Genomic DNA, 15814 nt, shown 5'->3' with positions numbered 1-15814 from the left:
GCATCAAAAGCTCTAGCAAACAGAATATTTGCGGAACTTCCGCCGTCAACGAGTGCCCGTTTGATATCTGCTCCATTTACCGTCAGTATCAGCACCAACGGATCATCATGAGGGTAAACTATTCCCTTAGCATCCTCCTCCGTAAAAGATATCGAAAGCATGGAAGAAGGCCGAGGTCGTTCCTCTACGCTCAAAGCGTTCACTAGGTGTCGGTATTCCGACAAACTCTTCTTGGCCCCGCTTACGGAACCTCCGTATACCGGCCCTCCCGTGATAACGTCGATTGTTATTTTACGTCCAGTCGGATTACCTCCCTGTCTGGACGTTTCCGCATGATTCTGCCTGTAAGTATCATCTTGCATTGACTGTTCCCCCTGCTTTCGGTGCTCGGTTTGCCTAGGCTGTGAATTTTGCTGTCGGCTGGGACCTGCCTGAGTACGATACTGGGATAATCGTCCCTTCCTTATAAGATCCTCAAAGTTCTCTTTTAGCTGAACACATTCTTCGGTGTAATGACCAACATCTCTGTGAAACATGCAATATTTCTTCACGTCCCGACCCTTCGTTATCATCGGTGCCGGTCGACTCCAATCTTCTCTATTCTGGTTTATTGAATATATTGCCGCTCTCGGGGTGTTTAACTGCGTATAACTACTGTAACGACCCAATCCCCTTGTCGGCCTTGCGGATCGCTGTTGGCCTTGCGGCAGCGCCCTGCTTACCCCACCCATCTGGGAATTCGAGCTATTATCACCTTGCCTTCTGGAGGGCTATGCCGACGATATCTGACGGCTTGTTTTTAGCAGCTCCTCACTTTTTATGTATTCGTGAGCTTTGGCAAATGCTACCCCTAAGTTTGGGAAACACTTCCGCGACATATATTTTTTGAAGTCGTTGTCACCTAGCCCATTCATCAATGCCATCACGGCAATCTCTTGCTGCAATTTCGGTATAGTGTTAGCTTCATTATTGAAGCGTCTAATGAAATCTCTGAGCGACTCATCCTTTCGTTGTTGAATAGCCATGAGTTCGCCAGATGTCCTTTGTCTCGCACTATTACTTATGTACTGACCTGTGAACAACTCCACCAGGGTCTCAAAGCAGTCAATTGATCCAGGCTCTAAATTGGAGAACCAATCCGAGGCTGCGCCGGTAAGAGTCGTTGGGAAAACTTTACACCACACAGCATCGGTGTCCGTATACAGCAACATATGACTCTCAAACGCGGCCACATACCGCTTCGGATCACCCTTACCGTCATATGTACAAGACGGCATCTTTATTTTCTCCATTTGCTGGTCGAGTACCTCTTGTGTGAACGAAGATATTTTGGGCCTGATGATTTCCCTGACTGTCCGCCTTTCCGGGCCACTAGAGATCTCATGCCGATAAGAACCTGAATCTCCCACCTGGGCGCCTTGTGTTAGTTGGCGCTCGGTCGGTGTGGTCTCTTGGCCACGGCTTCTTGACGGTTGTTGCTGTCCCGCCTGGTTGAACAGACTCTCCAAATTGACTATCGGCGGCTTTGTCGGTATCTGACAGGGTAAAGTCGTATCCCCTAATCAAAAATAATTACCTAATTCACTAACTAAAGTAGATAGGGAAGTAGGGTCGATCTCCACAGGGAAACAAGTCTTTTTACTCCTAATTAAATATTATAATCTAAATTATTTAAGTAATCAATATTAAAAGTTGAATATGAAACTAAACTAAAAAGAGTAGGAAAAGGGAGAAAATAATATATAAAAGGATCTAGGGCATAGGTTCACCAATAAATAATACTCCGGGGTAAAATAGGGTAATCAATCATTGACATTGCATAAATAACATGATTAACAGGCTCTCGCAATTTATTAATCAACATAGATCTAACAGGCTCTCGCAATTTACTAGATCTAAGTTCTTATTGAAAATAGCCTTTAATATCAAATTAACATCTGCTCGATTCATCAATTTAATATTGCTATACTTTTACAAGCCGCAATTGTAAAACATTAAAACAATCCAATAAGAAATCATCATGCAATACTAACAATCAATAATAGTCAATCATCAATGCATCAATTAATCAGATTGTAAAGGGCTCTCGCTACTTATTACAATCACACAATTAAATTACCGGTATTAAATCTCATCTCTCGAATCTTGACTTAACCATTTATAAATTAACTTGCCTATTGAAACTAGACCTAAACATTAATTCTCATCTCTCATATTCTTGAATCAATATTGTCAAACTCATGCATAAAAGATAGGCCTAATCTAGTCACAGAGCATTAAATCAATCAATAGGAAATTAATCTAGCATTGATAAATAACAACAATAAATTTACCCCTTCATATTATTTATTAGATCCCCATAAACCCTAGAAATTAAACTACTCACACATAATTAGATATAGACTAAGCAAAGCAATAAAATAAATCATGATCAAAGGAATAAAATAAATAACTAAGATTAAGGGAAAAGAAATCGTCACCAAAATAAATCTGGAATTAATCAAAGGAATAAGAACAAAGGTTTAGGGAGAGAGTTTAGAGAGAGAAAACTAAGTAGAGAGAGAAAGTCTAAGAGAAAGGATAAAGAGAAGAAGAAGTCGTCCTAAAATCGTATTACGGAGGAGTATTTATACTCCGTACAAAAATCCTAAACTAAAACAAATTAAAACGACTCTAGTTGTCTCCTGAATATACACGCGCCCGATCGGGCGAGGCACCGCCCGATCGGGCGCGCCTTTTTCCACCTCTAATAACAATCTCGCGCCCGGCCGGGCGCGTCACCGGGCGCTCCTCCCGCCCGGCCGGGCGCGCCTCCGGGCGCCAGCCTTTTTGGCCGGGCGGATTATTTGGGCCAATATTTGGACTTCGATTGGGCTCCAATTCTTCGGGCCAATCTGGGTTTCCTCTTTGGGTCTTGAATACTCGGTCCAAATGCCCCGGTATCACCTCTACCGAGCCCTTAATCACCGGTTCGATGGCTCTAACCGGCCCTGGGCTATAAAATCTGGTCGTGCTTCTCCAATGCTCGTGATTGCTCCTAAATATCTCGGGAAAATACTCCAAAAGCATAAATCCCTGCAAAAGTCAACCGAATCTACGAAAACACTAGAAAACACCAATTAGTAATAAAAGTGGCCCTAAAGAGCCAAAAACACTACTAATTATGACCAAGGGACGGGGGTAAAATACTATATAAAATGGATACATCAAACTCCCCCAAGCCAAACCTTTGCTTGTCCCTAAGCAAAGATCTCATCAATGAATCAATAAATATGCTTCACCCCAATAAGTAAAAATCAAGTACAAGCGATCCAGGGTAAATCAAATAAACACGCTTCAGAGTCAACCAATCAAATCCATCCAATTACCTTTCTTCCCTAACAATTGTCAAACAGAGCAAACCACAAGAGCATATAGAATTCAGGACTAGTGCTCACACACTCAACTCTCATTTATGTGGCGAGTAAAAGATGTACTCGATCGCTCTCCAACCACCCCTCTAATGTGAACAATGCCCTCCCAACTCACACTCTCGTGTGTATAAAAACAATGAACGCTCAATCCTACTAGTCGACTCGAAATATGCCAAATCATAACTTGCATTGATAAGAAACACTTTCACATTCATACAATTCTATGTACAAAGGTCGGAAGGTCTTTAAAGTTTGTAATGTAAGGCTAGGGTAAAGGGTAGGATAAATTTGGAAATACGTGAGAGAAAAGCTATGCTTAAGGGAGCAATATCCTAATAAAACCCATGATCAAGAATAAATAATGATCAACATCTCCTACATAACCAACTCTAACATCAACCAAATATACTCCAATCATAATAAATAAACCCAACTCTTACAATTTCACTCATAAGATATAATAATGGAGTAATAGAGTGAATAAACAAACTTTATTTTCCAAACTTGAATTTTTTTTCATTGAGGCTCAGAATTATTCTTTACAAACCTCCAACTAGAACATTTGAACATTTTTTTTCCTTTTGAAGTTCGCTTATTTTTTTCACATTTTTCTTTTTTTTTTCTCTTTGAACTTCTATTTTTTCATAACATCATGCTTTATTTTTTTCAAGAAAATATAACTCTCATACTCATCAAAAATAAACATGAATAATAACAAAACAACTTCTCAAACCCCACCCAAATTGTGCAAATAATAAGCACACTACAAACTCCCTCACCTCACTCACTAATAGCTCCCCCAAGCCAAGCTTGGGACTAGTAACCAATGGGGCAAAATAGGCTTGTAATGTGGCTAATAAACAATAAAAAGTCAAGGCAACAACATGGGTAGCAAGAAGGGAACAAATGTATCTACAATATCTGGAAGCTACCTAAAAGAACAAATGCCTTCGTCCTCCACAATGTGCATAATAATGAATCATATAAACATTACTAGTAGTTGCAAACCAATACTCAAATTCATTGACATACCAGGAACTATGGAACTATCACACAATCCTAACCAAATCAACTAGTCAAGCACTATATTCACAAGTAGTTGGACAAAATTGACGCATGTTAAGGTTTCAAGGCACTCAAACATCAAATCATGATCAACTAATCCATAATGTTTATCATCAAATACCAGGAATCAAAACAATTTTGTAAAGTAAGGGGCACAGGGAAGCATAATTTATAATTCATTGGAACGTATTTTTGGATTTTTATATATAAATAAAGCAATAAAGCTAACCTAGAAAACAAAAAAAAATAACCTAAGAAAACACACCAAAAATAAAAGAAAAGAGAAAAAGAAAAATACCAAACCAAAATCTCCCCCAAGCCAGAATCAGACAATGTCCTCATTGGCTCGGAAACTAGCCCAGCATAGCTAGTCCTCATCATCCTCGTCCATCGAGCCGAAGCCCGCACCTCCACTGCCACCTGCACCACCTGCACCAGAAGAGCTACCACCAAAATAGTCAGCGTGAAAACTCCCCCCCGCCGGTCCCCCGAAAGGAATGTCCTGCCCGTACCCGAAAAAGGAAGAATAGTCAGAGTAAATACCACGGGCAGTGGGATCCCTACCGTATCCCTGGGGTGGGGGCTGAAACCAGTCAGGGTGGATAGCATCGTCGGGAATGTTGCCCCGACGAGCATAATCATCGTACATAGGGTAGAGAGCTCTACCCTGGTTCCTCTCTAGGTACCCTAACCTGTGGTCAATAGAGCCCACCATCCTCCTAAGGTCAGTCTGTGCATGCTCAATACGTCCTAGGGCCTGACCTATACTCTGAAAATCCCAAACTGGGTCAGAGTCAACATGAGAGACGGAATGAGACATACGAGGTGGAGAGAAAGCCACCTCGGGCTGGGGCTGAGGTGGTGGAACTGGTGGTGGTGGTGCCTGTCCCCTAGCGTTGGCGACTAAAGCATCATAGGTATAGGAAAGTTGCCCTGGGGGAAAGGCGGTCAAGTCTGGACTGGGAAAGGGAAAAATAGGCAAGGGTTGCTCATTCCCAGTCCTAATACACCAAAAGGGTGTCTGCTCGTTATCCGGCCTAACCCACCCCACATCTTCAAAATACCTAGCAGTCATGTAGGTGTCTGGTCCACAGTTAGTCAGCTGGTGGGGTCCGTCTACTACAAAACCGGCCTTTTTCACCGCTATTCGAGTGATGAGGCCACCTAAACGGATAGGGGACTTGGAAGTGGTGCTGGTTGTGGCATGCCGACTCAGGTGATGAACTATGAACCTGCCTATATTCAATTTCCCGAACCCGTATACATAATGTCCTATTATAGCTAGTTCGTTGGTTTGAGCGTTATGAGGCTCGGCCCTACCCAAGAAACACAATCCCGCAAACCTTTGCCAGATTTTCGGGACAGGGTGGTGAATGGGTTTGGTACTAGCATGTTGGGGGTCGGGGGCAGGTAAACCAGTCAAAGCAAAATATAAATCACCCATTTTATAATCTTCATGCCACTGGTGAGATAATTCAGAATTTAATTCAAAAATTTTACAAAATTCAACAAAAGTTAAACTAATATTTCTATTATTTAACCTGAAAAATAAATTAGGTCCATTTCTACTACTAACAACATGAAAAGTGGACAAAAATTCACATGTAAGTTCTCGGTATGTAGGATAATGCATGTCAACGAATTTTCTCATGCCAATATCATTCAAAAATCGTTTTACATAATCAAACAAACCATATGATTCTAAGGTAGGGCGGTGTAACCATCGAGAAGGGATTACCTCACGACCGACCAAATGCTCCAAACGTTCTTTCTGTTCCCGGATCACGATCCGGATCGTCGGCCAATACGGGAGCTGTAAGTCTGGGTCGTACTCCTCCCTCGAGCTGGAGCTCCTACCAAAAATTGATCTTGCTCTCTTTGAAGTCATGTAGAGAAATGGGTCGAAAATTTTTTTGGAATTAAAACTGAAAATTTTTTGTATGAGAGTGAAGAGGATGAAGAGAGGATTACAAATATATAAAAAGTTTTGAATTTGGATTGGTAATGGAGGAGAAATCTTAGAGAGAAGTCAGAGAAAATTTGAGTTTTAGAGAGAGAAAGTAATGGAGGAAAGAAGAAATGAAGAAAGAAAGAAGAAAGAAAGAAGAAGGGACGCGTAAGTGGACTCGCGCCCGGTCGGGCGGTGGTTCGCCCGATCGGGCGATCTGGAGAATGTTGGGCTTTTTCTCGCGCCCGGTCGGGCGATAAAATTTGTCACGTGTTCGCGCCCGATCGGGCGCTTCTCGCCCGGTCGGGCGATCTGACCAAAATTTTCCATCTTGTTCTCGCGCCCGGTCGGGCGAGGCATGCCCGATCGGGCGGACAAATTAGTCCGTATACGTCAAAATTCGCGCCCGATCGGGCGCTTCTCGCCCGGTCGGGCGAAATTTCCTATTTTGAAACATTGCTCTCGCGCCTCGCCCGGTCGGGCCCGAGACTAATTCGGTGATAGCTAATTTCCTTCTGTTCTCAAAAAGTTGTCTAACTATTTTCCTTCAAACCTGTACAAATACTAAAAAAAAAGACTCATTAAATTCCCTCATCTCTCCTCACTTAAGAAAACGAAAAGAAAAACTGGTCCAAAAAACATTAAAAATACGGGTTGCCTCCCGCAAAGCGCTGGTTTATCTAGGTCCCGCACGACCTTCTTACCAAGTACAATTCCTAAGACCCTTGGCCTAACGCTTGATCGGGTGGTTTCTCACCCGGTCTAGCGATGTTTAGGCCGCGATGCGGCTTCCTGACATGTCCTGTGGGACGCCAAGTCGCCTTATCTGGTGGATCCTCCATGACTTGGACAGGGGGATCTTCAATGCTACGCACTAAAAACCCTTCTTCGATCGAATGTTGCTTCAAATTGTCATTGTGTTCAACACTTGCAACTCGATCTGGCGGAACACTTACCGTAGGCTCGATTCGCACAACTTGCTCTATCGGTTCCACTTGTTCATCCTCGAAACCAAGACCAACATTATAGAATGCTCTTTCTATTGCATCGACTTCCTTCTGCCATTTGTCTATCTCATCTGAAATGGATGCAACACAAGATACCGCCTCCAAGGGATCTTTCTCAAGAGCTTGGGGCTTATTAGAATAATTTACAACCACATTAACACTGAAACATTTCTCCTCAGTCATGGAGCTTTTGAGGGTATTATTCAGATTAAAAACCACTTTATCGTCCCCTACAGATAGTGTTAGCTTACCACTTCTAACATCTATGACTGCTCCTGCAGTGTTAAGGAATGGTCTACCCAAAATAATTGGGGTTTGCATATCCTCAGCCATATCAAGAACAACAAAGTCTACATGTATATAAAATTTACCTACTCTAACGGGGACGTCCTCTAAAACACCTAGGGGGTATTTGAAAGAACGGTCGGCCATTTGCAGAGTTATATTGGTAGCTTTTAATTTACCCATATTTAACTTAGAACACACAGATAATGGCATAACGCTAACACTAGCACCCAAATCACATAATGCATTATCAATCAGAAGATTACCAATATGACAAGGGATAGAAAAACTACCCGGATCTTTCAATTTAGGTGGAGACTTATTTTGAAGTACGGCACTACACTCTGCAGTGAAAGCTACTGTCTCTACCTCACTAATAGACCTTTTTCTCGTCAAAATTTCTTTCATAAATTTTGCATATGAGGGGATTTGTGTGATCAATTCAGTAAAGGGGACTGTTACCTTCAAATCCTTAACCACCTCCAGGAACTTACCAAACTGCTTATCCAAGTTTGTCTTCAATTGACGATTGGGGAAAGGAAGTTTGATAATTGGCTTTTGAGCATTTTTCTCTTTGTCTGGAGTAGCCACCTTCTCCGGAGTTTTACCCTGCAATGTAGGATTAGATGTGTTAGTATTATCTTCTAGCCCTGCAGGGCTAGCAACTACATTGTTTGGTTTAATGGAATCAAGATTAGCATTATTTAATAAAATAGGTTCATCAACTCTGGGCATAGAGGGCCCTTCATAGTTTGAACCACTCCTTAGAGTAATTGCAAATGCTTGATCCGTAGGCCTAGTCGGCTGTGCCGGCAGGGCTCCCTGTTGGCGTGCTTGTAGAGTAGCGGAAAGTTGTGCGATTTGATTATCTACAATTTTGTTATGCGCTAGAATTTGATCAATTGTCGCATCTCTGCTCTCCATGTGCTTTTGCATATTAACCAACATTGCTCTAATTTCCCCTAAAGAAGGGTCTGAAGATGAGGGGGGTTGTTGTGGTTGATTCTTTTGGCCAGCATTGGGATGATAGTATTTCTGTTGCTGTTGCTGTGGCACCTGTGGTTCTTGTGGTGGTGGATTTTGAACATTAGTGCTCCGGTAGGAAAGGTATGGATGATTCCGATACCCAGGATTGTAAGTGTTGGAGTATGGGTTATTCTGCCTATAAGCTTGGAAGGCATTAACTTGCTCCACGGAACTCCTGCAATCTTGCTCCCAATGACCTACAATACCACAATTTTCACAGAAAGCCTCATTAGAATTATTATTAATCGCAGAAACATTGGCTACGTTAGCAGTGCTCAGATTATCTAATTTTTGACAAATAGAGGTCAATTGAGCTTGCAAAAAGGATACAGAGTCGATGCTATGTTTCCCCTTGTTAGCAAATCCTCTGGGATTCCCATATTGGGAATTGTGTATCGCCATATCTTCAATAACCTGACCTGCGTCATCAACATTAAGATTCATAAATCTCCCACTAGCTGCAGAGTCTAAAATTATTCTAGAAGAATTTCCAATGCCATTATAAAAGACTTGGATTAACTGCCATTGTGCTAAATTGTGGTGAGGGCATTCTCTTTGTAAGTCCTTGAACCTCTCCCAAGCCTCATATAAAGACTCATCGGCTTCTTGGGCGAAGTTCTGAATCACACTCCGTAGTACTGGTGTTCTCTCTGCAGGATAATATTTGTTATAAAAATTCAAAACAAGAGTTTCCCAGTCAGTTATACCAAGCGTAGTTCTATTTAAACCATTAAACCACAATTTAGCTTTTCCAGTTAAAGAAAAGGGAAAGAGAATCTCCCTGATTTGGTCTTGAGTGACCCCGGCTTGCCTTATGGTGTTGCAATATTGACAATAGTCGGCAATGTGAAGATTCGGGTCTTCACCCTTGGCTCCACTGAATTGCTTCCTCTCTATCATCGTTATAAATTGAGGCTTAATTTCAAATTGAACCCCATCAAGAGCCGGAGTGGGGGTGAAATGTGGAAAATCCGTAAGCTTTGGTTGTGAATAATCACTAAGTTTCTTTGGAACCGCCATCTCTGATTCTGTGTCTGATGATGCCTCTGAATTGCTAGAACCAGTTGGAGAATCTCGGTGATTATTGTTATTATCACCAGAATCCGCCAGGATTTGCTTGTAGAAGTTTTTCTGTCTATGGAAGGAACGTTCGATCTCAGGATCGAATGGGATGTAACCTGATCTGGAACACCTGGGCATAAACAAAAACTAGAAGCAAATATGAGATTTGTCTCAGAGAACTAACGCTCTCTGAGACAAAAAGGGAAATAATCTAGACTACAAAAATAATCAGAAATAAAAATAAAACCGTTTCCCCGGCAACGGCGCCAAATTTTGACAGGGTAAAGTCGTATCCCCTAATCAAAAATAATTACCTAATTCACTAACTAAAGTAGATAGGGAAGTAGGGTCGATCTCCACAGGGAAACAAGTCTTTTTACTCCTAATTAAATATTATAATCTAAATTATTTAAGTAATCAATATTAAAAGTTGAATATGAAACTAAACTAAAAAGAGTAGGAAAAGGGAGAAAATAATATATAAAAGGATCTAGGGCATAGGTTCACCAATAAATAATACTCCGGGGTAAAATAGGGTAATCAATCATTGACATTGCATAAATAACATGATTAACAGGCTCTCGCAATTTATTAATCAACATAGATCTAACAGGCTCTCGCAATTTACTAGATCTAAGTTCTTATTGAAAATAGCCTTTAATATCAAATTAACATCTGCTCGATTCATCAATTTAATATTGCTATACTTTTACAAGCCGCAATTGTAAAACATTAAAACAATCCAATAAGAAATCATCATGCAATACTAACAATCAATAATAGTCAATCATCAATGCATCAATTAATCAGATTGTAAAGGGCTCTCGCTACTTATTACAATCACACAATTAAATTACCGGTATTAAATCTCATCTCTCGAATCTTGACTTAACCATTTATAAATTAACTTGCCTATTGAAACTAGACCTAAACATTAATTCTCATCTCTCAGATTCTTGAATCAATATTGTCAAACTCATGCATAAAAGATAGGCCTAATCTAGTCACAGAGCATTAAATCAATCAATAGGAAATTAATCTAGCATTGATAAATAACAACAATAAATTTACCCCTTCATATTATTTATTAGATCCCCATAAACCCTAGAAATTAAACTACTCACACATAATTAGATATAGACTAAGCAAAGCAATAAAATAAATCATGATCAAAGGAATAAAATAAATAACTAAGATTAAGGGAAAAGAAATCGTCACCAAAATAAATCTGGAATTAATCAAAGGAATAAGAACAAAGGTTTAGGGAGAGAGTTTAGAGAGAGAAAACTAAGTAGAGAGAGAAAGTCTAAGAGAAAGGATAAAGAGAAGAAGAAGTCGTCCTAAAATCGTATTACGGAGGAGTATTTATACTCCGTACAAAAATCCTAAACTAAAACAAATTAAAACGACTCTAGTTGTCTCCTGAATATACACGCGCCCGATCGGGCGAGGCACCGCCCGATCGGGCGCGCCTTTTTCCACCTCTAATAACAATCTCGCGCCCGGCCGGGCGCGTCACCGGGCGCTCCTCCCGCCCGGCCGGGCGCGCCTCCGGGCGCCAGCCTTTTTGGCCGGGCGGATCATTTGGGCCAATATTTGGACTTCGATTGGGCTCCAATTCTTCGGGCCAATCTGGGTTTCCTCTTTGGGTCTTGAATACTCGGTCCAAATGCCCCGGTATCACCTCTACCGAGCCCTTAATCACCGGTTCGATGGCTCTAACCGGCCCTGGGCTATAAAATCTGGTCGTGCTTCTCCAATGCTCGTGATTGCTCCTAAATATCTCGGGAAAATACTCCAAAAACATAAATCCCTGCAAAAGTCAACCGAATCTACGAAAACACTAGAAAACACCAATTAGTAATAAAAGTGGCCCTAAAGAGCCAAAAACACTACTAATTATGACCAAGGGACGGGGGTAAAATACTATATAAAATGGATACATCAGTATCTTATCCCGTATTCCCCCTGCCGCTAACTCGGTTTCCTTTCTTTTCTTAGACATAGCCCGCATGACCCTGGCCGTTATCTCCAGCTCCTCCGGGGTAAACCCCTCCAAGGGATCTGGGGTCACTGCTCTGCTACGGTTAGGTGTTATGGGCCTATTCATTGTGTTACCGTGAAGGAGATGAGTTTCATCTTCGACCATGATTTCTGGTACTATGGTTTTATTCGTGTTAGCATTAAGGACATTGTTATCGTATTGCCGGTTATCAACTTCTGGTACCGGTACTGAAGTTCCCTTACTTCCTTCCATGACTGTGAGAGGTCCTGTTGGACGATAGAAGTTATTACTACCCCCTCCTTCTAGCGCCAATTGTTCCTGCTGGATTCTGCTTCCGTCAGTGTCTGAGGGCTGGTAATGGTTTACCGTCCAATTGCTCACCTACAAAACCAATGCAAATTAGCTAGCCCGGGGGTTATCCGGGAATAACCACTCCGATGCTAAAGTTAGTACCTTTGTGAGAAGAAAGTGAAAGAAGAGAGAGAAAATGTTTTAGAGAGAGAGAGAGATTCTACCTTTGAAATGAGAATTTGTTTGGGTATTTATAGGAACGCAACCAAGCAGGTGCCACCTATACAGATAGGTGGCACACCGACCTTGGTACTAGCAGGTGCTTACGCGGCACTAAGCAGCTCTCCATGTGTCAGTAGGACATGCCACGTTCCGAGAAGCAGCTCTCCACGTGGTAGAGACTAATGCCGGTAAGGACATGAATTATTCAATGATTAACCATTTCTTTAAACTGCAAGGCACTCTTTTACCGGCATGTTATGATACTACCGGTATATCCCGTACACCACCTAATTCACTTCGAACCCATCCCAATTCAAAATCACCCACCCCTATACTATTCAAGTGTTTTCAGGTGGGTAGTTTTCGAATGGGGGGTGGGTAATTCTTAGGTGATTAGGTTGTTTCAAATTGGGGAGGTGGTTCGAACCTTAGGGTTGTGCAGTGGTGGGGTGGGTTTGAGGCGGAGTTGGGTGGTTTTTGGTAAGTAGGGTGGTTTTAAGGGTAGGTAGGTGGGGTTAGGCAGTATTGGGTTGGAGGTGGTGACAGCTAGGTGGTGGTGGGGTCAAAACGGCGCAGGTTAATCAAATTAAGAGGTTATTGTGTCAATTTTTTTCCACAAAATAGATACGACAAAACCTAGAGGCCGCCATGTAGATTCTAATGAATTAAGTTGTACTAGAGGCCGCCAAATTAAGAGGTTACTTGTATTAAGGCTATGTTTGGCAAAATTTATCCATTAACTTATACTAACAGCGCATAACCAATTACACTAGTCATTACCTTGTGAATTTCTTTATTTATTTATTTAATTTTTGTGCAAAATCTTTAAGTAAACTATTCATACCTTATAATATTTTCTTTCCAATTTGACAATCATATTCCATATATACCAAAATGAAATATTTCTGCATATCTTTTATATACTTTATATTTTGCCATATTGTTGTCAAAAATATTTAACAACCATGTTGCACGGGATTTTAACCTAGTTAGCAATATTGAGTACTTTTACCTATTGAGTAGCGATTAGCTTTAACTAGCATTGGGTAAAAATAAGTTGTAAAGTAGCGAGTAAAAGTTAATTGTCGAAGTAATTGATAGTGTTTTGCAAAAGTAATAGTTGGACTATTAACAAATAATAATTTTTTTTTCCGCAAAACTACTCATAAATAATAAAATAATAGACAAAGAAATATAAACTAAAACCTTGCACCTTTCCAAAAAAAAAAAAAAAAAAAAAAATTCTATATGCCAATACATATTGTAAAAAATAAAAACACTAATCTTGATTGAATATATTTGGATGTAAGTGTGCCCATTTACAAGGCCTATCATTAGACACTTTACACAGAATTCTTGTGTAAATAGCAAATGTTAAGAACCAGGGCCGTCCCATATATTTTAGGGGCCCTGTGCTAATTTTAAAAAATAGGCCTAACATTTTTTTTTTCTCCTGAGGAAGCTAATATAAATAATTATACCGTATGTGATATAAACTGTGAAATGTTTTACTATTAAGGATAATGGTGAATTTTTATACACATAGCAACAAGTGAAAGGAGGATGAATTTTAATTTGATAGGAGATATAGTTAATTTATAAAAGACAAAAATTACTACGTATCAAGACTTGAATCAGTTCTTAAAAAAATAAAAATAAATAGACATTCAGACTTCAGAAAATTAATTAGAACTAAGATATTAAGCTTTAGTGGGGTGCTAAGCACGTAGAACATAAAAAGTTACTAAAGACTTAAAAGTTAGAACTAAACACAAAAAAGGACCTTGGACTAAAAAAAATGAATCCCAAGAGATTCAAACCTTGGTTCTCTAGCTGAGTGATACCCATTGTTGGGTCGTGCCGCTCTACCACTACGCTACACTAAAATTTTATGGTACTTTAATGCATCCAATATGATATAGAGTAAATTGGATTTTGGGGCCCTTTTAGTTTGGGGGCCTGTGCGGTGGGGCTGGTTGCACAGCCTCATCACCGGCCCTGTGTTTTACCATTAAGGATAATGGTGAATTTTTATACACATAGCAACAAGTGAAAGGAAGATGAATTTTAATTTGATAGGAGATATAGTTAATTTATGAAAGACAAAAAATACTACGTATCAAGATTTGAATCAGTTCTTAAAAAAAATAGACATTCAGACCTCAGATAATTAATTGGAAATAAGACATTAAGCTCACGTAGAACATAAAAAGTTACTAAAGACATAAAAGTTAGAACTAAACACAAAAAAGGACCTTGGACTAAAAAAAATGAATCCCAAGAGATTCAAACCTTGGTTCTATAGCTGAGTGATACCCATTGTTAGGTCGTGCCACTCTACCACTACGCTAATTAGTATTATGTGCACCATGGTGCACCTAGAAATAAGTGCACCACGACTATACTTTTGAACATTTATTAAAAAAAATTGAACATTTTACAAAAAATGAACATTTAATAAAAAGAATATGAACACGTCACAAAAATTGAACATAAACATGCAATTTTTATGTTCATATTTTATCAAGAAATGTTCATTTTGTATACCTTAAATGTTCAGTTTATATTACTCCACAAAACTATTGAATTATTACGAGTCAGTTCAAAATTTGTCAAACTCGTAATAATTAAAAATTTGCGATTGTTTAGATTTTTTTTTACTAAATGTTCAAAAAAAATTATTGTTCATATTTTTTTACTAAAAGTTCAAAATTATAGGCGTGATGCATTGCGATTTTTCAGATTTTTTTACTAAATGTTCAAAATTGTGATGTTCAGATTTTTTAACTAAGTGTTCAAAATTCTTGATTGTTCAAATTTCTTTTACTAAATGTTCAAAAGTATAGGCATGCTGCATTGCAATTGTTCAGATTTTTTAACTAAATGTTCAAAATTTGCGATGTTCACATATGTTTTTACTACATGTTCAAAATTTGCAATTGTTCAGATTTTTTTACTGATTATTCAAAAGTATAGGCGTGGTGCATCTTAAAATTTGCCCCACTACGCTACACTAAATTTTATGATACTTTGATGCAGCCAATATGATATAGAGTAAATTGGATTTTGGGGCCCTTTTAGTTTGGGGGCCCTGTGCGGTGGGGCTGGTTGCACAACCTCATCACCGGCCCTGTTAAGAACATTGAAACTAAGGGTTCATTTGACATCGCTGTGGTTTTCTGTTTTTTGGTTTTTTGTTTTATAAAAGTGTATTATATACTACCTCCAGTCCAAATTACTCGCAACTTTGGGGTATTATTTGTGAGATATAAAATATTCAAAAGTTGCGAGTAATTTGGACCAGAGGTAGTATGTCACATAATGAATAAAAAAAATATTTAAACTTATTAAAATCATGATAATTTTGAAAACTGACAATAGAAAAGTGGAAACAACTTTTTCTTGTTTCTTGTTTTTGGTTTTTAGTTTTTAAAAAAACAGAAAACAAAAAACAAAAAACAAAAAATAATGCCAAACAAAACCTAAGGTA

At 39.5% G+C, this 15814-nt stretch overlaps 1 protein-coding gene and 1 non-coding gene across 2 annotated transcripts; one reads left to right on the top strand and one right to left on the bottom strand.

Annotated features, from left to right (window-relative positions):
* Positions 1 to 770: 770 nt before the first annotated feature.
* On the bottom strand, positions 771 to 1277 carry LOC145557427 (uncharacterized). Its single transcript, XM_081618609.1, has one exon. It carries the CDS (start codon positions 1275 to 1277, stop codon positions 771 to 773), a length of 507 nt encoding a protein of 168 aa, XP_081474735.1.
* Positions 1278 to 9276: 7999 nt separating this feature from the next.
* Positions 9277 to 9383, top strand: LOC145561063 (small nucleolar RNA R71). The gene has a single exon (XR_014093647.1). It is a non-coding gene; the product is annotated as a small nucleolar RNA R71 (small nucleolar RNA).
* Positions 9384 to 15814: the final 6431 nt, after the last annotated feature.

This window comes from Chenopodium album, chromosome 9 (assembly GCF_948465745.1).
Source record: "Chenopodium album chromosome 9, dcCheAlbu1.1, whole genome shotgun sequence".
NCBI classification, from domain to species: Eukaryota; Viridiplantae; Streptophyta; class Magnoliopsida; order Caryophyllales; family Amaranthaceae; genus Chenopodium; species Chenopodium album.
This window is presented reverse-complemented; position numbering and strand designations above follow the sequence as displayed.

Excerpts from the sequence above, each read along its gene's own strand:
- LOC145557427 (XM_081618609.1), bottom strand. The coding sequence starts at position 1,277 with ATGCCGTCTTGTACATATGACGGTAAGGGTGATCCGAAGCGGTATGTG.